Genomic DNA, 26,896 nt, shown 5'->3' with positions numbered 1-26,896 from the left:
TAATGTGCCCCAAACATGATAAAAACATGACCCACAGCACACAGCCGTTCACACATTCACAGTCTGACACAGATAGTGCAGCACATCCCCCCCCCTCCTCGCAGCCCACAGCATGCAGCCAGAGAGATAGGGAACTTAACAGTGTGAACACAGGCAGGGTAACACAGTCCCAGACTGACACCCCCCAGACAGACAGGTCCCCACACAGATACACTTACCTCCTAGATGGCGTGGGGAACCCGCACAGGCGAACAAGCCACTGCACATGTGACAGGGAGAGTCGCATCCAGGACGCAGCAAAAATGGGGTTGAGAAACCGCACAGCGTCCAGTGAGGTAGCCACCTCACCATAGCATCCCTGCACCGAACAGAGATGGGTCGTTCATTGCGCCAGGAGCGTTACCTGGCTGAACGCTCGATGGCAGGCTGGGAAGCCACTGACCCACAACCTGCTAACAGGGGGATCAGCCCGAGATCCAGCCCGTACGAATCCTCTTCATCAGAAGAACTAACGCTGACAAAAATAACAGCTAAGTAAAGAGAGAGAAAAAACTCAAACAAAAATCAAAAAAGAATAGAGAAAGGCTGAGACAAAATGCCCCAGCACAGAGACATCCAGCTACTCCTGACAAGCTAGACATTGAAACTGAAGTATGAAACAGGAAGCAGGAGGGTATAGACTGAGGGGACCACCCCCTGGGGTGGGGATATGTTAAAAGCTTTAATATTGACATATTCTGTTGCCTAGCTACTCCTACGGAGCAAAGTCTAATACCCCATTGTGACGAATATGAAGATGGCGGCGACTGTCGGAGGACGTAAGAGAAAGTACTTTTCCCTCCTGCAAGTCCCTTAATGATTTAATCCAGGGAAGACCCAAACGGACGATCACCGACAAAGGGGAGATCCGATAAGGCCTTCTTGGAAGCTTGGTCCACAGACCAGAATTTCAGCCATATCATGTGCCTTAGGACCACTGCTGTCAGGAACAGCCTAGAAACAAAGGGAGCCGAATCCAGAGAGGCATCACAAACTGCAAGCCCTGGACGAACTAATCCGCCAGCTCCGCAAGGCAGGGGGAAGCTGTTCCCCTCTCCAGATCCTGGCGCAAAAGCTTCACTCATTTAGTCAAGGTCTGGCACACCAAGGCAATGGTGAACACCGGCCTAAAGACTGAACCGGCCATAGTGAACATGTGCCGGACCAAGGTCTCCGCTCTCCTATCAAAAGGGTCTTTAAAACCCGGAGACTCCTCTACCGGAATTAGAGTGGATTTATTAAGCCTGGAAACCTGAGAATCCTCCACAGGTGGGACTGTCCACTTTAACAGGGACACTTCAATGGGATACCTTCTAGCGAAAACACTTAGGCACTGCCACATTGCGTTTAGGGCAACCCCACTGACTCGCGATAATGTTGTCAAGATAGGCGGGAAAAGGAAAAACCTTTGCAGTTTTTGAGGATTTTCGGGTACCGAAGATGGCCAGGGCCTCGGATGCAGTCACATCCTCCATTTTTTATGTTTTCCGCACCGATACAGTCAATGCATCTACCAGCGCTTTTATATGCGTGGCTGTAGTAGAAGAGGAATCATCCTCACTATCAGTGCCTGGACGCAAATCCAGAAGGACAACTCGTGCCCTCGGTGGCCAGATCAGACTCAGGATATGAAGAGACAGGAGGAGGCAGGTGAAGGAGGGGGGGGGGGATGCTTTTTGCTGGTCCGTTTATGCAGGACCATATCAAACTTGGACATTAAGGACTCTAGGGCAACAGCCATTGCAGACAGGGTGGACTGGGACTCAGAAAGGCCTCCCCCCCCCGCCTCCGAGTGGATCAGGTGGTGAAATGTGCTCCAGGGACTCCACGGTTAACCAGGGGAATCATAGAGGCAAAAATGAGAAACAGTGACGCCAAACCGCGGCGCCAGAGACCCCACAGGTCCCAGCACAACCAGCAGCTGCTATATAGCAGAGAGAGGGAGAGCCGCAAGGCATCCACAGGAACTCTCAAACCCTGGTCAGGCACAGAGCAGAGTGCCAGATGCTGCACATAATGCGATGATCAGAGAGAAAGAGAAAGTCCAGGAGTTAAAACTAGAAGTCCACCGCCGCAATTACTGCCCGTAAGGCTCCAAAAACATGGGCACCGCTCTATTCAACGGGAAACCACTAGAAAATGGCCACAGTGTGGGTAGACGGGGTGGTCTGACATTGGGGGGGGGGGGGGGGGGCGACACAACTTACCATACCATGGAACCAGGGGGCACCGCTCCAGGCAGACCACCGCACCATTATCGGAATGGGGGTACTACAGGCCAGAAGGAGGCACGCTGCGACTCAGGCCGGGACCAGGTCGTATGCGCCCTCGTGAGACGTTTAACTTGCAGACCAGCCCCTGTCCAGTGGGGTATATCCCCTGGGACTGCCCCATAGGCATGGTAAAGTTTTTTTCCTGCCTAGTGTCCTACTCTTGTAGGGGGCAGCATAACCCAATGGTCAAGAAGATTCTGGAGCTGTGTCTTTCAATGAACGAAAGAAAATACTTTTTTTATTGTACTTACGTAATATTCACATTTTCAGAGATACTGAATTTTGGGTTTTCACTAGCTGTAAGCCATAATCAAAATGAAAAGAAAAATGCTTGAAATTTATCACTGTGTAAAGCATCTATATGAATTGAATTACTGAAATAAATTAATTTTTTGATGGCATTCATATTTTTAATGAGATGGACCTGTATATACATTTCTCAATTTCCAGTGAGGTGTATAAGTCACACCTGTTGGAACCTCTCCATAAAACATACGAGATAGCAGGCCTGGAACATTTAAAGAATGTGCTCTATATCATCCATAAAGAAGCAGAAAGTTGGAGAAGGCACTTTTATTTTGCAAGGTTTCATTTATTTCTATGAATCCATCTTACAGTCATTTACAAATTGGTAAAACCTGCCCAAACACAACAACCCACCTTTGCAGTTGGTACCTCGGAGAGTCTAATAAAAAGTTTGTTTGGGCCAGCAACGGGACTAAAGGAGTAAATAAAATGAGCATCCTAGAAAATGAAAACAAAAAATTAGCAACAATTATAACTTTAGATGGGGGAAAAACCCATATTAACTGTAATCTTTATTACAATGTAACTACAGTATACTGTATAGCACTACAAAAAACAATAAAAAAAAACCTCAAATATACTTCTGATAATTCAAGTTCAAATACATATCAGTGCAAAATATATTTCCTCAATGTTAAAAAGTTCATGTAAAAATTGTTTGTAACCACTTTTGACATACTTTAATACCTAATACTCTAATAGTAGTATACATACTTTTGCCTCACACACAGACACAACTACTTTATGTTCAATGAGGAATATTTACAGATAAATGGTACAGCCATGGGTGCCAATTTTGCCCCGTCGTATGCTAACCTTACGATGGGATATTGGGAAACCTGCTATATCTGAAAAATAATCCCTATACCCCACATATAGTATTTTTTGGCAGATACATCGACGATATCCTGATTTGGGATGGAGAGGCCCCCCCTAGTTGACGATTTTATAGCCCACTGTAATAATGACATGAGCCTTAGTTTTACTTCGGTAGTTGATAAAAATCATCTAGCAATTTTGGACTTGGACCTATATCATGAAAACCAGCAATTGTTAGTGAGAAATTACACAAAACCTACAGCGGGAATTTTTTTCCTACATTATAAAAGTTGTCACCATCCACGTTGGCTCAACAACATTCCGAAAAGACACAATTGCACAAAAGTTGACGATTATAAAGAACAAGGTGAAATCCTAAAGGAAAAGTTTTTGGAAAAAGGCCATCCCTTGGTCCTTATTGAGCAAGCATACTCCCATTATGTCATGCCACCACATGCAATTCATAAGAACCAAAAGGGAGGACAACACAGACCTTAGATTCACCACACAGTTCCACAATCGCCACCGTCAAATGGAACAAGTGGTTTTGAAACATTGGTCACTATTACTTTAGGATCCACATATTAAGTCACAGTTACCCAACAAACCCAAGTTTACATATAGGAAGGCTACAAGCATTAAAGCAAAAATTGCACCCAGCAAATTAAAAAACTAAAAAAATACCAGTCGCCTTCCTTGCAATTTTTTTTAACACCACAGGCATGTACCAATGCCGTAAACGACTGTGCCTCACCTGCCAGTTTGTCACACATGGCCTAAAGGACTTCACTATCAAGGGAACTACGTATGAGATCAACAAGTTCCATACGTGTTCGTCTGATTTTGAGGTCTATTGCCTGTCATGCCCATGTGGCCTACACCATGTGGGTAGAACCACACGTGCATTGCGGGCACACTTTGGTCAACACAGGCGGTACATTAAAAGAGGGAAAGGACATAGTGTCCCAAGACACTTCCTCCGTCATCATGCCAAATCCACCAACGGCCTGCGGGTGTGGGTCATTGAATCAGTTCAGAAGGGTCTCCCTGTGGCAGAGAGGTTCAAGCGACTCTGTCAGAGAGAAACATACTGGATATATGCCCTGGATGTTCTCTCACCAGGAGGATTGAATGAGGAGGTCGATATTAATACTATTCTGTAAATTTGAGTGGTATTATCTTTTTTATGTGTTTTTTTAAATAATTTTAAATAATTTTTACAGTTACTGCCATATGATGGGTATTTTAGTATATTAATTATGTACTGTTTTACCATTTTATTCCTTGTATATTCTAGCAGCATCGTTCTTGTTTTTTGCAGGTTTAGAATGATGTCTGCTTATGTTTTTTTTACATTTTATCCATCTGCAATGTAATTTTATTACCAGTCATATGTCTTTATATACCAGTGATGTTGCAGTGTCTGGAGCCTTGGGGCTCTTTCTGGTGTTTAGCGACCTGCCCCTCGGCTTTCACGGCCACTTCCGCCACTGTTCTTTAAATGCCCGGCATTACGTCGGCTTCTCCACTCGTCTGATGGAGCGCTGTACGCATACTCCGAAACACATCACGTCTGTACGGTCCATTCGTGAGGCCTGCGGATCACAGCGGCCTCGGTTCCATCTCGTTCCTTCCATTGGTTTCTTTTCCATCGCGCTCATCGGATGAAAGCGCAACACACCGGGAAGTGACTGAAGAGCCTGGAGGACGCGCACAGAATTTCATGCGATTCCATGGGAGTTTGTGCATCAATTGTACAATAAAGTCACCTTGCATTCAGCTGCGCCTTTTTCTTCTTTTGTTGTCAGCGGGATTCGCTTCACCTGTTAGAGCTGCCCTGGATGCCAGCATAGTGCTATTGTGCATCACAGAAGTCTGGCGTTTGTCCTGATTGTCTTCCTCCATCAAGACTTTTGAATTGGGGACCAACTTCCCAGCATTAGCGCCCAACAAACTCTTTTTTCCAATCAGGCGAGGGTCAGCGCCGACTTCTGGAAAGTGATGGTCCACCCGAACTCCTGGAGCGTCTGAACCGTGGCACACGGGCTAGCCCTCAACAGGAGGTTGGCCAAATAACCGAGGACCACAATCGCCCTCTTGCGCAGCAGAGCCAGGAGCTAGACCAAAGGGTATAGCCACAAACTGAAAGTGGTCCTCTGCCACTGCGAAGCGGAGGTAACGCTGGTGACCCTCGCCGATCGGGATGTGCAGATACGCATCCTTTAAGTCGATGGAGGCCAGACCTCTGCGGCTTGGGGCAGGAGTTTACTCTTACCCAATACGACCCTTGACATTGTTATCCAAGGAGTCCCCAAAAAAAACATTCCCCCTAGGGGGATCTCGGACATGTTTTTTTTTTAGGCACGGTCAGCCGACCAGCCCTTTAGTCACACCATACAGCTGAGTGCAATCCCCACCGCAGACAACCTTGCGACCGGGGGAACCTTTGTCCAGGGCCGCTTCTCACAGGCATGGCCTGGGCAATCTTGGTCCACGAGATCATTGAGAGTCGGAGTACCGACTCCGCCACCAAGTTGCGCTTAAGCACTTTGATCCATTCCATAACAGTCTGTGAAACCAACACGGAAGCGAAAAAAAAAAACAAAAAAAACAAAAACAAAAAAAAAAAACACAACAACAGGCTTGAGGGAGCCCGTCACCCATTCATGCGGTGGGAAAGCGACTCCACGCACCTATTAGAATGATTCAACCGGAAAACTATGTGGTCCACCCTAGGTGACCGTCCAGCGATTGGACACTAGGTCCGCAAAAGGGTAGCGGCGTTGAAAAAAAAAAAAACGCTTAGGCACCGCCAGCACGTGCCTAACGCATCGCCACTGTTCATTCACGATATAGTAAAAACTCCTCGGGGCAGGGGAAACCCTGACGCGACTTCTGGGTTTTGCTGGACCCGAAGGAAACCCGCTTACCTGACTGGGTGGGCTAATATTCAACGTGTCCCTGACGGGTGCAATTAAAGCGCATTCCCGCGCTGCGGCGGAGGACTCCTCCACCTCCCCTTCTGATTGTGCGTACTGGAACCCCGCAGAGGGGGCGTTGTCCGTGGCAACCATAGTAGGCTCTGAATCAGATAGACTGAGAGGGCAGGGGCCGGTTCAGAACAGCACACAGAGACATCCTTTGTGACGCCAAAGTAGCAATTTTGCTGCAGGTACAGAAGCTGAGCATGCACCAGAAGCACAAAACAGACCAATGGGGGCATAGTTCAACCAGGACTCAATTTTTGGCAGTACTTAAAATTATATTATATTATATATATATATATATATATATATATATATATATATATGTGTGTGTGTGTGTGTGTGTGTGTGTGTGTGTATGTATGGGCGCCAATACAGCCCAAAAAAAAAATGGCTGCTGCCCTTACAGTTAGTCAGCCAGGCTGCCCTCACCCAAAATTGTGACAAACAAACGCCGCTGATTTTTCAGGAAACCAGGACCTGGTCACCGCGGGAATCCACCAGGAGGACCCCCAGGACAAGGTAAGAAGACCCGGCCCCCCATGCAGCATTTATCGCAGAGTGCCCCCCACAGGGGGCAGGGAGGTAGGGACCGTCCAAACCGGCCGGGGGGGGGGCACTACAGAGACCACATGTTCTGACATCCCCAAAGGAGTGGGCCCACATAACTCCCCCTCATAACTGTCCCAGGGACACGGGGGGTAGCATCACTCACCATACCACGGACTCCGCTCCGATACGGACCACCTCCCACCCTGAGTGGGGGTGCCGTCAGCCAAGGGGGGGACGCTGCAACACAGGGCGTTCCAGAGTTGAGACGTCCCGGCAAAGAAAAATCTCTCCGCAGGCTCATCCCCATCCGTCGGGGGCACCATCGGGGCGAGGCCTGTGCGGGCCAATAACCTGCGCACGCTCGATGGCCTGGCTGGGACACAATAAGGATCTAGATTATCCAGTGCGAGGCCCAGCCCCGGCTGTCACTTGTAGTTCTCCAGGAGGATGCCCATGACTAAGTAGTGATAGTGAGTGAGAAAAATAAACATTTTTAAAGAAAAATAAAAACTGAGACAGGAGTCCCAGCAGGGAACCTAGTCCTACTCTTAAGCTAGGCAGCAAGAAACTGAAGAGCAGCACTGAATGGCTGAGGGTAATGTCGAGAGGTACAGCCCCCTAAAGGTGTGCCTTTGTTTAACTCTCTTATGTCAAGTTTTCACTACCTAGCCTGCTCCTACCATTACCCAATAGTGAAGAACATATGAACAGGCTGTGACTGTCAGAGGACGCAAGAGAAAACATTTTCTTACGAAAAAGCAGCCTGCAAAACCTTGTGGCCAACAAATCCACCTTGTAAAATTTTGTAAAGGTGTGCACAGACGACCAAGTCGCTGCCTTACAAACTTGTACAACAGAGGCCTGATGGCGAAAAGCCCAAGAGGCACTCAGCGCTCTAGTAGAATGCACCTTCACAGGGAAAGGAGGAACCTGACCCTTAAATGAATAAGCCTGAACAACCGTCTGCCTGATTCACCTTAAAATGGTCGCAGCAGACGCAGCCAAACCTTTGCAAGGACCGTCTGCAAGTACAAAGGGTCCGATTTTCTAAAGGATTCCATCAGATAAACTTTTATTGCCCGAACCACATCCAAAGGGTGCAAGGCAAACTCTTTGGGATGCTTAGGACATAAAGAAGGCAACACAATGTCTTCATTAAGATGAAAATCCAACACCACCTTAGGGAGAAAAGACAGATTAGGTCGGAGAACCACTTTATCCTTGTTGACCACCAAATAAGGTGGACAGATTAGGTCGGAGAACCACTTTATCCTTGTTGACCACCAAATAAGGTGGACAGAACAGCGCTGCCAATTCAGATACTCTGTGAGCAGAAGTAATAGCCACTAGGAAGGCAACCTTCTGCGACAAGGAAAGCAGAGGAATGTCCCTAATATTCTCAAAAGGAGGCTTTTGAAGAACAGAAAAAAACAGATTGAAATCCCACGGGGGTAATGGGGATCTCCTCGGAGCCAGATGACGCACCTCCTGAATAAAAGTGCGAATAAAGCTATTAGCCAACGACACCTGACCCTTGATAGTGCCCAACGCGGGGTGCTGCTCAACCCCTTTTTGTAAAAAGGCCAAAACCCTAGCTATAGAAAACAAGCGAGGGTGTAATTGCAGCGATTCACATCATGAAATGTATGATTTTCACGTACGATGATAGATCTTTCTGGACGTCGACTTCCTGGCCTTCAGAAGGGTAGGAATCACAGGGTCAGAAAGGCCTCTATCCCTTAACACCTTGCTTTTAACAGCCAAGCCATTAAAGCCAGCCACCGTAAAGCAGGATGGAAGATCGGTCCATGAGACAGCAGATCTTCCCGCAGAGGAAGTCTCCATGGAGGATCTACGACCATTTTTACCAGGTCGGCGTACCAAGATCACCGAGGCCAGTCTGGTGCCAACAGAACGACCGGAATGCCTTCCACCTTCACCCGGCGAAGAAACCTTGGCAGGAGTACGAGCGGAGGGAAGGCTTAAATCAGCCGATACTGGCTCCAAGGAGCCACCAGAGTATCTGTGGCATCGGCCAGAGGATCCCCAGACCTGGCCACAAACCTTGGAACCTTTCTGTTGAGCCGAGATGCAAACAGATCCACCTCTGGAGTCCCCCTCCGGGCACACAGGAGGTGAAACACCACCAGATGAAGGGACCATTCCACATGTGGACTGCAGAAAGAGCTGGAACATTGGCTTCTGCCCAAACCAGAAACTCGGCCACCTCCTTGGCTACCAGGACACAATTGGCGCCCCCTTGAGGATTGATGTAAGCCACAGCCGTGGCATTGTCCGGCTGTAAACGAATTGGAGAACCGCACAGCTGGCTCGTCCAGGGTAACAGGCAAAGCTTTATCACTCTGAGTGCCAGAATGTTGATCAGCAAGGAGGACTCTTCTGGCGCCCAAGTCCTTTGGGCACAGAGCTTCCCCAGCACTCCACCCCAGCCTGACAGGCTGGCACCGTCCAGACTTGCCCTGACACAAAGCAGAAGACTGGATCCACCAGAATAGGGTCGACTACGTGAGATGACTCAAACAAATCTTCCGGTCCAATGACCGAGGGTCTCTGTTCCATTTTGCCAAAATCTCTTTTTGCAGAGGCTTGGAATTAGACTGAGCAAATGGGACCGCTTCGAAGGTCGACACCATCAGACCCAGGGCCCTCATGCAGGCCCGCAGGGAGGACTGATCGGCTTCCATCAGCAACCTGATTGTCCTTTGCAACTTCTGAGGTTTGTCCAAGGGGAGAAAGACCCTCGCAAGTGCGGAGTAGAGAGTCAGCCCCAGATAAGTGACCCGTACAATGTCGATGGAGCAGATTTCTTGAAATTGATCGTTCACCCAAATTCTTGAAGGGTCTGAACTGTAAGATGTTGTCCAACAGATCCGAATGAGGGTCTGCTCGCAACAGGAGATCGTCCAGATATCCCATAATTGAGATTCCTCTCTAACGTAACAAGGCCAGCACAGGGGCCAGGACCTTTGTACTCTGGGAGTGGAGGCGAGACCAAAGGGTAATGCCACAGACTGAAAATGCTTGATATAGATGGAGGCCAGAAAATACCCTTGATTCAAGGATGCCACCACCGACCGAATGGACTCCATTCGAAACTTCTGCAACCGCACAAAGCAGTTGAGAGCCTTGAGATCTAGGACTGGACGCACCTTGCCCTCCTTTCTACCCGGAACAAATCCGTTTGCGAATCCATTTGTCTTGAAATAAGGAAGTCCAGGGTTCCTGAAAGAAGCGCAGATGTCCCCCCACCCCAGAAACGGGTGAGGGCGCCACTTCATGCTGAAGAGGACTTGCCCCAGCGTTTCTTAGACCCTCCAGAAGCTCTGAAAGGCTTACCTTTTTCTTGCGCCTCGGGAGCACGTAAAAACCGTCTATGAGCAGTAAAGGAAGGACCCCGCTTAGCACGTGGTTTCTTACCTTTAGAGGACTGAGGAAGAAGAGTACTCTTCCTGCCAGTCAGAACCTTGATCAACTCATCCAGTGAGTCACCAAACAAATGCTCTCCCAGTAAAAGGGAGACCTGTCAGGGCTTTCTTGGAAGCCTGGTCAGCCGACCAGCTCTTCAGCCAAACCATGCGCCATAGGGCAATCCCCACAGCCGAAACTCTGGCCACCAGGGGACCCGCATCCAGGGACACATCACACAGGAACACCAGGGCCTGAGCCATCTGGTCCACAAGTTCCATCAGTTCTGGGGGAACCACGTCAGGGTCCAAGTTCCCTTTCAGAACCCTAAACCCTTCCATAACTGTCTGTGATACCAAAACAGACACAAAGCGGTCTTCCAAAATGGAAGCCGCCAACACGTGAAGAGGGAAAGGTATTCCACCCGCCTGTCCACCGGATCCGTAAAAACCGGAGAATCTTCCACAGCACAATGGTAGATTTGTTCAACCTGGAAATGGGGTGGTCCACCTTAGGTGGCACCGTCCAACAGTTGGAGACCGTATCAGCAAAAGGATACCGGCGTTTAAAGCGTTTGTGCACAACTAGCACGTGATTTATGCACTGCCACTGGTCATTCACAATATCATGAAAAGTCTCGGGAACAGGGAAAAACCTTGCATGACTTTTGTGTCTTGCGGGAGCCAAAGGCCACCCGTGTCCCTGCCGGCGTGGGCTCAACCACCAATTTTAAAGTTTCCCTCACTGAAATAATCAGGGCTTTCGCCAAAGCACATTCCCGCGCTGTAGCAGAAGACAGGTCCTCTTCACCATCTGACTGCGAGGACAGCGACCCTTCAGGTAGGGGGGCGTTTGTGGCGACCACATCAGCCTCTGAATCAGAGGACTGCACCAAATATGGAGAAGGCAGTGGCCTTTTGTCGGGTATTAACCTTTTTCATGACAAAATCAACTTTTGTTGCCAGGCTTTCCAGAGCCAGGCAATCTCGGCTAGCGACAGTGATCCGGACTGTCCGGGAGCCACACAAAAGTGGGTCTGAGGGTGAAATTACAGCCTGGGACTCCATATTCAAAGTTACAGAAAAACCGAGTACTGTCACGTTAAAACGTGCCAATCGCAGTTCCCACCGCCGATCGCAGATTCCCCCTTAAATATAAACAGCAGAGTGTGCAGGGATATGCCCGCAAGGACCCCAATACTGTACCACCTCCAGAGAGGACCCTCCTGAACAGCCTGCAGCAGGAAGAAGAATCAAAGGAAGTGACCTCGGCCTGGATGTAAAAGGTCACCCTGCTAGTGCAGTGCAATAGGCCTTCACATAAATAGTTGCCAATGCATTTTAATAGGAAGCTCAGGGAAAATGGCTGCCCCATACAAGTCAATGGGAAAAATATACACATTGCCCACATTTACGATGGCGGCTCGCCATGCGGCCAGGGACCCCCACAACGAAGGCCTCAAGGATCTACAAGACGACCCAGCAAGCAACAAGGTACTATTGCCATCCCCCTCAGGACACTAGGCGCCCCAGTTATAAAGCCCCCTGCGGGGGCAGGAGAGGGAGACAGGGCACATATGCCGGGTACCTGACAGGCCAGGGGATCATTTAGGAAGTACAGGTCCTATTATCCCCAGAGGAGGACCCACATCCCCCCCAAGACCACCAAGGGCAAGAGGGGGGGGGGCACATTTACTCACTAGACCATGTAAGTGGGGGTGCTGCCAACCGAGGGGACGCTGCGACTCAGGGCGCTCCAGATTGTCGCGTCCTGGCGATGTATCCGCTCGCAGGCTCGTCCCCACACGGAAAGGGGCACGGCCTAGTGCGGGACTATAACCTGCTCACGCTCGTAGGCCAGGCTGGGGGGACCATAAGGATCTAGATTATCCAGTGTGAAACCCCAGCTGGCATTGCTTGCAGATCACAAGGAGGATCCCCCTGAAAAATTCTGAAAAGAATAAAAAACTGAGGCTGAAGTCCCAGCAGGAAACCTAGGTCCTATGCCTTATTTAGGCAGAAAAACTGGTTTGCTGAGCAGAGGGTGTGTGGGGACAGCCACGTGGCCGTGTACATTTAAACTTTTCCTGCCTAGACTACTCCTGCAGGCGGCAGCATAACCCATTCAGCTAATGAAGATGGAGGCTGCGTCTGTCAATGGACGATAGCGAAAGCCTGAGGGTGTAATGAGCCTAATGAGGAGAAAGACTTCAGAAATCTCTAAGGGAGGTCATTTTAATTCAGACCCAACCATTTCAGTGCTAAGACTAAATAATGTCTGGGATAGTGATGCCGAGAATGGCTCCTCAGACCCCAACTCCCCAGAAGTGGAATCCTCTGCTTGGCCTTATTCTAAGCCATTTACAGCTACTTCTTCCACATCCTCTGCCCATTCCTGAACTAAAACAAGGGGGCGTGCGCTACCACATTTTCTACCACATTTTCTCGCTCCTTGTGACTCTGAAGCAATCATGGCAGCAATTTTGCTCTCAAGGCTGGCTAAAGTTGATGCAAGTAAACACAGCGGAAACATGGCTAAGATCTTCAAATCATGACGGAGGCACACTAAGAAGCCCTTCCTGCTCCCCCCCCCACCTCTTACGGGAGGACATAGCTTTATGTAAGGAAAAAATTGAGGTACTAACTTTAATGTACTCAAGACTTGTGCCAGGCTAAAAGCTTTCCACACCCAGCACAGTTATCCCCAAAGTAGCAGAACCTGTCCGTGCCTGTAAACATGCACCCACAGTGACTCATGCCCCAGCTGCCCCTGTTCGGTGTCCCATCCAGCTTCTGAAAAAAGCTTGCGCCACCGGTAACACTTCATAAAATGCTGCGCTGTTTCCTGCACATGTGCGGCATGCTACGACACACTCGCAAACCACGTGCACGCCAATGCGTCACGGACACGCCCCTCCCATTTAGGGCCGGCCCTACCATGGGTCCCACTGGGTCCATTGGACCCAGGCAGCACTTTGAGAGGGGCAGCAAAATGATGCCCAAGATTTTTTTCCCAGCAGTTTTGTGTGTCATCAGTTTGCAACGCTTTACAGTTTGCATTTCCCATCTCATACTGCCACCCGTAGTGCAAACTGAGTATGAGGAGGCGGAGGGTGTGCGCAATGTCAGACATTCAGACAAACTAAAGTTTGTGGTTTGAAATTGAATATAATTGGTATGTCATATAATAATAATAAATCTGACTTCCTGATAAATTTAATTTTAGTTTTAATTCTCATGATATAAAATAAAATGTGTGCCTTTTGGTGGGCATGATTTTTTTTTATTTTTTTTTGGGGGGGGGGGAGGCAGCATTTATTTTTGGACCCAGGGAGCACAATGTCTTGGGCCAGCCCTGCTCCCATTCCACCTGCACTTAAAAAGCATAACTTGCGTGCGATCACTTGCTAAGGACATGCTGACTTTTGCCATGCATCAGGTAACAGAACCTTTAGTGCCTGCTCCTGTATGCCAAGCAACAGTTTTAGGAGCAGCTGAAAGGCATCCAAGTTATGCTTGTCACCAGTGAATACACACACTGCCCCAAGAGGAGACATAAACCGTGGCACCCTGCATCTGCTAAATCGGAAGGTAACAGTGCAACATCATTTTTAAAGTGAACTTACCATTCCCGCTGCAGGATTCTGCCTATAACAAGAATCCAATCTTCACCCATCACGGCGGGTCCTGTCACTTGAAGACCTTCAAGGACCGGGATCCCCTTGATTTTTGGGCCATTCCCTTGGACTTGTAGAGCACCCTGCTGGAACACCTTTGGAGTTTGGTTTTACCAAGGGTCCGGATCCCAGGGTCCAGCGCCAAATAAGGTCGCATTACAGCCAATGCCTCGTTTTTCCTTCACCGAGGCTCCGGTACCATCCTTTTAGTCTTCCACTTTCAGATGATCTGATTACCAATCCCCTTAGATCCAGAGATCTTACAAATCCCCTTAGATCCAGAGATCTTAACAGGGTTTGTAACACAAACTTCTTTCTTTAAAAATGTGGAGACCTTTTTCAAACCTGACCATCGCCTCTAAGACACTGGCGAAAAAATTAAGGTACTTCCTGTATGGGAGGGGTTATATAGAGGGGGACTTCCTGTCTCGTTGGTTGCCAGTGTCCACTCACCTATAGGTGGCGTACAACCCAGATAGTAATGAATATAGCTGCTCTGTGTGCCGTGATGTGCGATAAATAAATATGGGCACCCCTGCCCCTGCCTTTGTCAGATAATGCACCACTTCACCCAGAAAATTGTTGCAATTACAAATGTTTAGATATGCTCGTGTTTTTTTCTTTTGTTTGTATTGGTATGAAACAAAAAAGTGGAGAAACAAAAAGCCAAATCTGACATTCCACACAACTCCAAAAATAGACTTCAATATAATATTTGGTAGCACACCCCTTGGAAAAAATAACTGAAATCAAACACTTCCTGCAACCATCAATGAGTTTTACACCGCTCTACTGGAATTTTAGACCACTCTTTCGCCAACTGCTCCAGGTATCCAAGACTGGAAGGGTTCCTTTTCCCAACTGCTGTTTTGAGATCTCTCCAATGGTGCTCTATTGCTCTATGGGATTTCGATCTGGACTCACCGCTGGCCAGTTTAGTACTCTCCATCGCTTTGTCCTAAACCATTTCTGGGTGCCTTTTGACATGTGCTTCAGGCCCTTGTCCTGCCGTAAGACCCATGACCTCTGACGGAGACCCAACTTTCTGACACTTGGCCCTACATTGCACTCAATTATTTGGTAGTCTTCAGATTTCATAATATCATGCACACAGTCAAGACATCCAGTGCCTGAAGCAGCAAAACAACTCCAAAACATCAGTGACTGAAGAGACTATTATCTTTAAAGGTCTCATTTTTTCTTTTCTGAAAACAGCAGAATGATACCAAATTGCTGCAATTTGTTTCGTCTATCCACAGCAAATTCTACCAAAAGGATTTTGGATTCCTCAGGTAGGTTTTGGCAAACTCCTGTCTGAATTTATTTATGTTTCTCTATCAGCAGTGGGGTCCTCCTGGGTCCCCTACCATAACGTTCCTTTTCATTTAGATGGCGACGTATAGTGCAACCTGACACAGTTGTATCCTGTGCCTAAAGGTCAGCTTGAATTTGTTTGGAAGTGGATTGAGGTTGTTTATCCACCATTCGAATAATCCTTTGTTGCAATCTTTAAACAGTTTTTCCTCTTTCATCCACGTCCAGGGAGATTAGCTACAGTGCCATGGGTTGTAAAGTTCTTGACAATGTTGTGCACAGTAGACGCAGGAACATTAGGATCTATGGAGATGGACCTGTAACCTTGAGATTGTCCATGCTTTTCCACAATTTTATGCTCAAATGTTCGGACAAATATTTGCTCTTTCCTCTTCTCCATGTGGCACACAGACACAACAGAAAGGTGGAGTACATTTTTTCAGCATTTTAACTGGTTGCCAGTGTGATTTCTATATGGTCAGCACCTGTTAATGGATTCAGGTGATTTTACAAACTACAGGAGCATCACAAACTTGGAATGCAATTATTTCTTCCAATTTTGAGAAGGTGCCAATTTAGTCCAGTCCATTTTTGGAGTTTATGTGGAATGTTTTGATTTGGCTTTTTGTTTCTCCACTTCTTTGTGTCATACCAAAACAAATAAAAAAAAAAAAATTAAACATGGGAATTCGCAATTGAAACAATTTTCTGGGCAAAGTGGTGCATTATCTGACAAAAATATAGGGGTACCAATATTTTTGTCCATGACTGTACAAGTCACACAAAGTCTAACAACATTTCATTTATCCGTATTAATCTTTCCCAAAAAGAGGTTTATAGATAAAAAATAAAAAAAACAGCCTTTGTAGAAACTCCTTCGCTTATGCATCAAACAGTCTTGGCCTTGGAACTATGCAAGCATTATCAGATGGGACATCAATCTGCCATTGTTCAATGGTCCCTAGCAGCCTCTGAAAAAATTGGATTTTAGACTTACTGTAAAATCAATTTCTCTGATGTTGACGGACACAGCTCCTGATCTTCTTAACCATTGGGTTATACTGAACTCTACAGGAGTAAGATACTAGGCGGAAAATAGGTCTGGCTATGCCTATAGGCAGTCCCAGGGAGTATACTCCCTCTCTCTGCTATAGGTACTCAGTTTTGTTACAAGCAGTGTCAGAAGAAATACAACTCCACAGAGGGGTGGGGTGCTGTGTCCGTCAATGATCAGAGAAATTACAGTAAAATCCTTTTCTCTGAAGCTCATTAACAGAGGCAGCTCCATATAATTCTTGACCATTGGGTTATGCTTTCCCCCTACAGAAGTAGAACACTGGGCAGGAAAAATCTTTACCACACCTATGGGGCCGTCCCTGCAGGCATACACCCACACACTCTGCTATAGGCTTCAGTTTCATTGAAAGCAGCGTTTAGAGGAAAAATCCCAACCCACGCAAGTTAGAGGGGAGGGTGCTGCGTCTGTCAATGAACTTCAGAGAAAAGTATTTTATAGTAAGTCAAAAATCCAGTTCTCTATCATTCATTGACAGACGCAGCTTCATTAAATTCTTGACCATTGGGATGTCCCAAACAAGTATTTGCATGAGGGGTGGGAAAAAAAAAAAAAAAAACGCAAAAAAGAATGTAATTCCCAAAAGGCTAGAACTTTCGCCAACCAGTGAACATGGAGCTCAACCAGGAACAACTGGAGCTCACCTAGAACATACACCCTCAAAGAGATCACAGACGACCAATTTGCCGCTTTGCAAACTTGTACCATTGACGCCTGATGGCGAAAAGCCCAAGAAGCACTCGGCGCCCTAGTAGAATGCACCTTTACAGGGAAAGGTGGAACCTGACCCTTCAGTGAAAAAGCCTGTACCACCGTCTGCCTGATCCATCTGGAAAATGGTCACAGCAGACGCACCCAATCCCTTTCTAAGTCCTTCCGTAAGGACAAAGTCTGGACTCCTGAAAGATTCAGTAGTCACTAGGTAAACCCTAATAGCCCGAACCACATCCAGAGAATGCAAGGCAATTCCAGAGGATGCTTGGGCCTAGGACAGAGAAGGCTGCACACTGTTAATTCAGATGAAAATCAGAAACCATCTTAGGAAGAAACGACTGACTAGGTCGAATCACCACTTTATCTCTGTGGACCACCAAATGAGGCGAACGGCAGGAAAGCACCACCAATTCCGACACCCTGCACGCAGAGGTGATAGCCACTAAAAAAAAGCCACCTTCTGAGGCAGTGTAAGCAATGGAATCTCCCGAAGATTCTCAAAGGGAGGCTTCTGGAGGACCGAAAGCACCAAATTGAGGTCCCAAGGCAGCAACGGAGACCGCACTGGAGGAAACAAATGCCGGACACCCTGAAGAAAGGTACGCACCAGGGAAAGTGGCCAAGGGTCGCTGGAAGACTCCCGCCAAAGTCAACACCTCTCCCTTGACGGTACGAGGCCAATTTCTGTTCAACCGCCCGTCGAAGGAAGGTCATGATTTGAGCCACCGAGAATAAGTGAGGATGAACCTCGAGAGACTCACATCAGGCAGTGTATGTCTTCCACGTACGATGGTAGGTCTTCCTAGTAGTAGATTTCCTAGCTTTTAACAGTGTTGGAATCACTGACTCAGATAAACCTCTATTCATTAGCACCTGGCGTTCAACAGCCAAGCCTTCAAAGCCAGCGACTGTAAAGCAGGATGGAAGATTGGTCCTTGGGATAGGAGAGGAAGCTTCTAAGGAACGTCAGCGACCAGCCACATCAGATCGGCGTACCAAGCCAGACGAGGCCAGCCAAGCCTTCAAAGCCAGCGACTGTAAAGCAGGATGGAAGATTGGTCCTTGGGACAGAAGATCCTCCCTGAGAGGAAGCTTCCAAAGAACGTCGGCGACCAGCCACACCAGATCGACGTACCAAGCACAGCGAGGCCAGTCCGGAGCCACAAAGATGACCGAAATCCATTCTGCCTCAATCCTGTGTAGAAGTCTTCGCAGAAGCTTGAGAGGAGGAAAGGCGTAAAATCAGACAAGGACCCCTCGGGGCCACCAGCGCGTCTGTGGCGAACGCCAGAAGATCCTGTGACCAAGCCATAAACCTCCACCTGTTGAGCAACGACGCCAACAGATCCACCTCGGCGATGCCCCGCCGACCACACTGTGTACGGTGGAGGGCTGGAACAAACCATTCTGCCCACCTTAGAATGCAGGCTATCTCCAGACACCAGGACACTTTTTGCTCCCCCTTGGTGATTGACATAAGCAACGGCCGTGGCATTGACCAATTGAACGCGCACTGGACATCCCTGAAGACCATCCGTCCAATGGTCCAGGCACAGTCTGATCGCTCGGAGTTCCGAGACATTGATCGGTAGTCTGGACTCTTCCAGTGTCCAGATCCCCTGAGCAGAATTGTTACCAAGGACGCCTCCCCAGCCAGAAAGGCTGGCATCTATAGTGACCACTGTCCAATACAAGGGGAGGAAGGATTTTTCCAGCCGAAGCATGAAGCCACTATATCAGGGACTCCTTAGTTCCCTGGCTCAGCCAGATCTGATTGTCCAGAGACTGCGGAGTCTTGTTCCATTTGGCCAGAATCTCCCTTTGCAGGGACCTCGTATGGAACTGTGGAAATGGAACCGCCTCGAAGGTAGACACCATCAGGCCCAGCACCCACATGCAAGTCTGGCGGGATGACCCTCTGCTGGACAGCAGGAGGGATGACCATCTGCTGGACAGCAGGAAGCGAATTGCAGCCTGCAATTTTTGGAGTTTGCCCAGAGGAAGGAGAACTCTGGCTAAGGTCGAGTCCAGAGTCCGACCCATATAAGCTTTGTGGACGGAACCAGAGCACACTTCTAAAAATTCAGAATCCAGCCGAACTCCATTCAGAGTTCGTATGGTGATTTCCAGGTTTTCCCCCAGAGCAATAGGAGACTCTGCTCGCAGAAGAAGGTTGTCCAAGTAGCCAGTACCACAATCCCCTGTTGGCGTAACAATGCTAGCACCGGGAACAACACTTGCGAAGACCCGAGGAGCAGACACAAGACCAAAGGGTAACGCCACAAACCGATAATGCTCCTCTCCCACAGCAAAGTGGAGGAAGAGCTGGTGACTGGCACATATTGGAATGTGAAGGTAAGCATCTTTGATGTCGATAGAGGCAAGAAAATACCCCTGGTACAGGGATGCCCCCACCATGCAAATGGACTCCATCCTGAACTTCTGTACCCACACAAAGCAGTTCAGTGCCTTGAGGTCCAGGATTGGACGCACCTTGCCTTCCTTCTTTGGGACTGTAAACAGGTTTGAGTAAAAACCCTGAAAACGTTCCTAAGTCAGAACTGGGACATTCAGCCCTTGACCCAACATGGCTTTTACTGCCCCAAACAGACCCTGTAAACGGTCCAGGGACAGGCGCAAGTTGGAAGGAAAGAACCTTGCCGGGACACAAGTGTTAAACTCGAACTCGATTGTAGACGGACAGTATGAGTTTGTGGACCCACAAGGGAAGTTCATGGGTCCGGACAGGGCCGCTGATAGGCCAGTACAACTAGCCCTGTTGTACCGGGCCCGGAGTCCTCAGCTCAGTAGGGGGGCCCGGCGAAATCTCTAAACAGTGCAAAAAAAAAAAAAAAAAAAGAAAAAGCCTTACTGCATCTTAGGCTGCGTGTGTTTTTTTTTTTCTTTTTATGGCCCCTCTGCAATGTTTTGCTGGTGGGGGAGTCTGGGACTATTTTTACTATTTCGGCGCATGTCATTCCGCGCCGCGTTATTCTAGGCTGACTGAGGGCTCAAGTCCCGCCCACCTGCCTGCACTTTGCCCTGAATGCCTTCTCTGGCGGAGGGATCTATTATCCTCCCTCCGCCCACGGCTGGCACTCAGCTCTGCTCTCCACTCATCCTGCGAGACTAGTGAAGCTGCCTGTGTGAGTGTGACAGCCGGCTCAGCTTAGCAGCTACAGCGTTGTAGCAATCAGAGGAGAGGAGGCAGCTGCTTTTTGAAGTGTCCAGACAGTTCAGCAGTCCAGACAGGAGGACGACGTGCAACAAGTGCTTACAACAGGTGTGTGCTTGGGGGGTGGCTTTGGCATGCGAGGGGGGGGGCACTGCCTCTGGCTGCAGCGCCAGCACATACATGGCATGTGTTGCAGTCAGAGACAGTGCCCTCCCCCCATGCCATGTATGTTCTGCACTGCAGTCCGAAACAGTGCCCCCCCCATGCCATGTATGATGCATGGCATGGGGGGCACTGTCTCTGACTGCAGCACATACATGGCATGGGGGGGGGGGGCACTGTCTCTGACTGCAGCACATAAATCATGTACTGCAGCACATACATCATGTATGTGCTGCAGTCAGAGACAGTATGATGCATGGCATGGGGGGGCACTGTCTCTGACTGCAGCACATATATGACACTTGCATGGGGGTTGGGGGGCACTGTCTCTGATGCACATACATGGCATTTGCATGAGGGGGCACTGTCTCTGCAGCACATACATCATGTGCCGCAGAGACAGTGCCCTCCCATGTCAATGCCATGTATGATACATGGCATTGGAAGGGGGGGGGGGGGGGGGACACTGTCTCTGCGGCACATGCATGGCATTAGCATGGGGGGACTGTCTCTGCAGCATATACATGGCATTGGAAGGGCACTGTCTCTGCAGCACATACATGGCATTGGCAATGGCATGGATGGCACTGTCTCTGCAGCACATGCATTGCATCGCCATGGATGGCACCGTCTCTGCAGCACATACATGACATCGGCATGGATGGCACTGTCTCTGGGGTGGGACCAGGGGTGGGGCTGGGATGTGACCAGGGGCGGGGTTGGGGTGGGGCTTAAGGGGGCCCCATCAGCTAGGCTGTACGGGGCCCCATGATTTCCATCAGCAGCCCTGGGTCCGGAAACCAACAAAGATACCCCCCCCCACCCCCAATACGGGTGAGGACGCACCTTCATGCTGAAGGAGCCTTGTCCCTGGGCCTGGGGAAGCCTGCTCTCAGCTTGCCAAACATGGTTTGTTTGGATCCTCCAGAGGAGGCCCTGAAAGCCTTTGAGCCCCTGTCAGTCGACCCTGGGGGACAAAAAAACTTCTCATGAGCCAAGGAGGGCCAACGTCTATGAGGAGGCTGCTTGCACTTAGTAGTCTGTGGAAGAAAAGTACTCTTTCCCCCTGTGAGACCTTTAATGATGTCATCCAAGGTAGCCCCCAAAGAGGCAATCCCCATAAAAGGGGAGATCAGTCAAGGCTTTTAGAAGTCTGGTCCACAGACCAGCATTTAAGCCAAAAGACATGCCAAAGGACCACTGCTGAAAGAGAGCCGAGCCACATCCAAAGAGGCATCACAGATAAACTGTTCTCCCTCCAGGTCACAGCGTAAAAGCTTAGCCCACTCAGTCAGAGTTTGTGACACCAGGGCAATGGTGAATACCGGCCTCAGTGCTGAACCAGCCAGAGTGTACATATTACAGGCCACAGTCTCCGCCTTCCTGTAAGCCGGAATCATGGTTGCCTTGTTCAATCTTGAAACCGGATGGTCCACCATCTGTGGAATAGTCCACTTCCTAATAAGGGACTCCTCTTAGGGACCTCAAGGGGACGCTTTGGGCGCCCCCACTATTTAGCGACAAATTTGTCAAAATAGGCGGGGAAAGGAAACATCTTTGTCGCTCTAGATGGCTTGTGGGTGCCAAAGGGAACCTGCGCCTCCGTCGCCGCTGTGTCCTCCATCTTCAAGATATCACGCACAGATACAATCAGTGCTTCCACCAGCGCCTTTTCGTGCACAGTTGCAGATGTGGAGGAATCCTCCTCACCATCTGAGGATTCCGGGCATGTAGTCGCCGACCCAACAGGGTGACCCACGTCCGAGGCGGCCAAATCAGATTCAGGATCTGATGAGACAGATGAGGCAGGGGAAGGCGAGGGGGGGGGGGGGGTAAATTTTGGCTAGCCCATCACCCGAAAGCCACCTCCACCTTGGACATAAAGGACTCCAAGTCTGCTGTCAGTGCATCGATGGATGGGGGCCTTGGGCCACCTGGGGGACCCTACAAAAAGTGTAAAAACTGCTAAGGGACAACCCCCATCGCACTGGCAGCACCACCCAGTCGCCAGGCACAAAGCGATACTCAGCAGAGAGCCCCCCACCAGACTCATCATCCAGCAGAAACAGGCACCTGCAGCCACAAGGATAATCAGCACGTGCAGCGATCTGGAAGTGAAAAGATCCAGAAGCCAGCACAAAGGGATAAGGATGGGCTCCCACCACCAAAATCGCCACCGCTATTTTCAATGGCAAACCATCCCAACATGGCTGCCATGCCTAGAAACACAGGCTACAGCAAAATGGTGGCCCCCAGGGACCTAGGAGGGATCCCTAATCCTCAAGGACAGGCCCAGGCAGGAGCCCCAACCAGGTACAATCCCCTCCCCCCCCCATATCGCCAGCATAGCACCCTGCCCCCTTCCCAGTAGGTGGACCAGACCACCCACACAGTTCCAGCATAAGTTGAGGGGGGGGGGGGGGACAGATGAGGGGGGTGCCTGACAGGAAGGAGGAGAATCCGGGATTCTGGCCATCCCAAGAAGGGGCACACGTTCACCCCACCCCAAAACCCTTCAGGGGGAAAGGAGGGACAGCTACTCACCATACCATATAACAAGGCGGGCACCGCTCCAGACAAAGCCCCTCGCCATCGAAATTGGGGGACTGTCGGCCAGGAGGAACTAGGGCTGAGACCCGTTCGTATGCGACCTCGTGAGGCGTTTAACTCGCAGGCCAGACCCCGTCCAGCGGGTCTATGCTGCAGCCTACCTAGCACGGAGCTGAGGTCTGCGCACGTTCACTGGCCAGACTGGGGTGACCACTGGATCTAGATTATCCAGCCCGTCACCCAGTTCGGCAGTTGACTGTAGATCTCACAGGAAAAAAAATTTCAATCTAAAAATAAAACATTTGCCAGGACCAGAGATCCCAGCAAGGAAATGGGTCCTTACTCCTGACTAGGCAGAAAAAAAAACTGAGTACCTATAGCAGAGAGAGGGAGTATACCCCATGGGACTGCTTATACGCGTAGCTATTTTTTTTCTGCCTAGTGTCCTACTCCTGTAGGGGGCGGGATAACCCAATGGTTATGAAGATCAGGAGTTGTGTCCGTCAATGAACGAAAGAGAAATGCTAGGGTTCCATGGAGCCCTGGTTGAGAATGGCTGATAAAGAGCTCACATCGTTTTTTACTGTTTCTACAAATACACAGCAAAGTACGTTAACACTATGTGGGAGGTGGTTACAGAATTTTATGTATAGATGTGTGAAGTTATATTTCACTGCTCTGGGATGATTCAGACACAAGAAGCCTTGCAGAGAGTCATAAGGGCTCTTTGTTGGACATTGAAATTATTGTTCAATATGGCTGCACAGAGATTGAAATACAATGTAAATTTAAAGTGTACACATTTTTTTTTATTGCGGTGTCCCTGCTAGGGAGATTCATCCTTCTATTTGGCTTGCTGACCATGGTCATAAGGACAAAGTAAGGGAAAAACTGGATTTTTGACTTACCGTAAAATCCTTTTCTCTTAGGTTGACGGACGCAGTCCTCTGATGCATATCAGTAGGGTAATACCTCCTTCTATAGGAGGACACTAGGCAGAAAGAATTTCTGGCTACGCCTATGGACAGTCCCTGTGAGTATACCCTCTCTCTTCCTGCATAGGACGTCAGTTTTGTATCAAAGCAGTGTCAGAGAAAAATACACCAACCCACTCAAAAAAATTAGAGGGGCGGATACTGCGTTCGTCAATGAACCTAAGAGAAAAAGATTTTACGGTAAGTGAAAAATCCAGTTTTCGCTATCGTTCATTGACCCACGCAGTCCTCTGATGCATATCAGTAGGGACTTCCCAAAGCAGTACCCAAATGAGGGGTGGGAACAGCAGAACAAAGAAAAAAAACAGTCCCCAAGGCCAACCAGGCAACACAGGACTCATAACCACCAGATGAGGTCCACCTGAAAACAAACAAAAACATCCTCAAGAAGCCAAAGGGCCCCCTAAACCGCAGCCTGCAAAACCTTGCAGCCAAAAGGAGGCATCCGTAGATGCCATCACATCCACCATATAAAATATGGTAAAGGTGTGAACGGACGACCAGCACACCTGAAGCACAGACACCTGATGGCAAAAAGCCCAGGAATCACTAAGCGCCCAAGTAGAGTGCGCCCTGACAGGGAAAGGTGGAACCTGAACCTTAATGGAATAACCCTGCACCACTGTGTTTGATCCATCCAGGAATAGTCGCAGCAGACGCAGGCAGCCCTTTCTTCGGGCCATCTGTGAGCACAAAGAGTGAGTCAGACTTGTGCATAGGCTCGGTAGATGCCAAATACTCCCTAATCGCCCGAACAGCAGCCAGGGTATGCAGAGCAAATTCCTTAGGATGTTTACTCTTAGAGCACAAGGAAGGTAACACGATGTCCTCATTCAAGTGAAAACTGGAAACAACCTTCGGCAGGAAAGACGGATCCGGCCGAAGTACCACCTTGTCCTTGTGAACCACCAGATGGGGAGAAAGACAGGACAGCGCCGCCAGCTCTGATACCCTGCGCACAGACGTGATAGCCACCAAGAAAGACACCTTCTGAGACAAGGTAAGCAGGGGAACCTCCCAAAAATTCTCAAAGGGAAGCCTCTGGAGCACCAAAAGCACCCAATTAAGGTCCCATGGCGGAAGCGGATGTTGCACCGGAGGTACCAAGTGTCGCACCCCTTGGCAGAAGCTACGCACCAGAGAATAGTCGGCCAATGGCCTCTGGAAGAAAATAGCCAGGGCAGAGACCTGACACCTGATAGTACTAAAGGCCAACTTTTGATCAACTCCCCGTTGAAGGAAAGCCAAGATCCGAGCCACCGAATAGGAGCGAGGGTGGGTCCCAAGGGAGTCACACCACGCAATGTACGACTTTCACGTACGATGATTACTCTTCCTGGAAGTCTCCTTCCTCGCTTTTAGCAGAGTTGGAATCACCGAAGCAGACAAACCCCTGTCCTTCAGCACCTGGCTTTCAACAGCATGCCGTCAAAGCAGGATGGAAGATAGGCCCCTGAGACAGTAGGATCCTCCGTGAGAGGAAGTCTCCACGGAGCATCTGCGACAAGCCTGACCAGGTCAGCGTACCAAGTGCGACGAGGCCAGTCCGGAGCCATAAGAATGACCGGAATCCCTTCCACCTCGATCCTGCGAAGAAGTCTTGGCAGCAACTTGAGGGGGCCACCAGTGCGTCTGCAAGAGGGTCCCGAGAGCGGGTCACAAACCTCTGTACGTTCCTGTTGATTCGAGACACGCCAACAGATGCAAGTCCGGAGTGCCCCATCGAAGGCACAACTGCTGAAACACCTCCGGATGCAGGGACCACTCCCCCACATCCAAGGCCTGGTGGCTGATGTAATCCTCCTGCCAATTTTCCACTCCCACAATGTGGACTGCAGAGAGAGCTGGAACATGGCGCTCTGCCCAGCGTAGAATGTCTGCCACTTCCAGGGCTACAAGGAGACTCTTGGTGCCCCCTTGGTGATTGACGTAAGCCACGGCCGTGGCACTGTCCGATTAAATGCCCACTGGACAACCCTCCAGACGGTTGGTCCAGTGCGTCAGGCAAAGCCGGATCGCTCTATGCTCCAGGACATTAAATCGGCAATCGAGATCCCTCCAGGGACCAGACTCCCAGAGTCCTGTTTGAGGTTCACGATCCAACCAAACTCCTCTAGAGTACTCATGGTGACCCCCAAGTTTTCCGTCAGCAACATGGGGGACTCCGCACGGAGAAGCAGATCATCCAGGTAACCCAGGACCGATATCCCCCCCCCCCTCGTAACAACGCCAGGACGGGGGCCAACACCTTTGTGAAGACCTGAGGAGCGGAGGCGAGACCAAAGGGTAACGCCACAAACTGATAGTGATCCTCTCCCACGGCAAAACAGAGAAACCGTTGGTGAGCAGCACAGATTGGAATGTGGGCATCCTTGATGTCTATTGAGGCCTGGAAGTCCCCCTGATGTAGGGAGGCCACCACAGTGCGAATAGTTTCCATCTAGAACTTTTGAGCGCGTACGAACACATTCAGTGTCTAAGTCCAGGATCGGACGCACCTTGCCCTCCTTCTTGGGAACCGGCTGGAATAAAACCCGTGAAAGCGTTCAGCATGCGGGACACTATCGCTCCTTGCTGTAGCAAGTCCTGCAGAGCGCTCGCAAGTAATCCTTGGAATAGGCGAACACTGTAAGGGAAAAACCTGACCGAAGGAACGGATCGAAACTCGGTCTTGTATTTGGACCTCACCACCTCCCAGACCCATTTGTCTGGGATCTGGGCCAGCCACAAGTCAGAGAACTGGCAAAGGCATCCCCCAACCCCAGTCACGGGTGAGGGCGCACCTTCAGGCCGATGGGGCCTTGTCCGCAGGTCTGGCAGAACCGGACTTCTGTTT

At 49.4% G+C, this 26,896-nt stretch overlaps 1 protein-coding gene across 1 annotated transcript in view; it reads right to left on the bottom strand.

The window, feature by feature from the left end:
- MPHOSPH8 (M-phase phosphoprotein 8) overlaps nucleotides 1–26,896 on the bottom strand; it is a 268,249-nt gene that overhangs the window by 9,909 nt on the left and 231,444 nt on the right. The window contains exon 13 of the mRNA XM_082247634.1: nucleotides 2,973–3,056. Within this exon, the coding sequence (XP_082103760.1) occupies nucleotides 2,973–3,056 (84 nt within the window). The remainder of the gene's footprint in view (nucleotides 1–2,972; nucleotides 3,057–26,896) is intronic.

This window comes from Pelophylax lessonae (assembly GCF_965119305.1).
Source record: "Pelophylax lessonae genome assembly, chromosome: 2".
Taxonomy (NCBI): domain Eukaryota; kingdom Metazoa; phylum Chordata; class Amphibia; order Anura; family Ranidae; genus Pelophylax; species Pelophylax lessonae.
The sequence above is the reverse complement of the archived record's forward strand: the minus strand, read 5'-3'. Positions and strand labels throughout refer to the sequence as shown.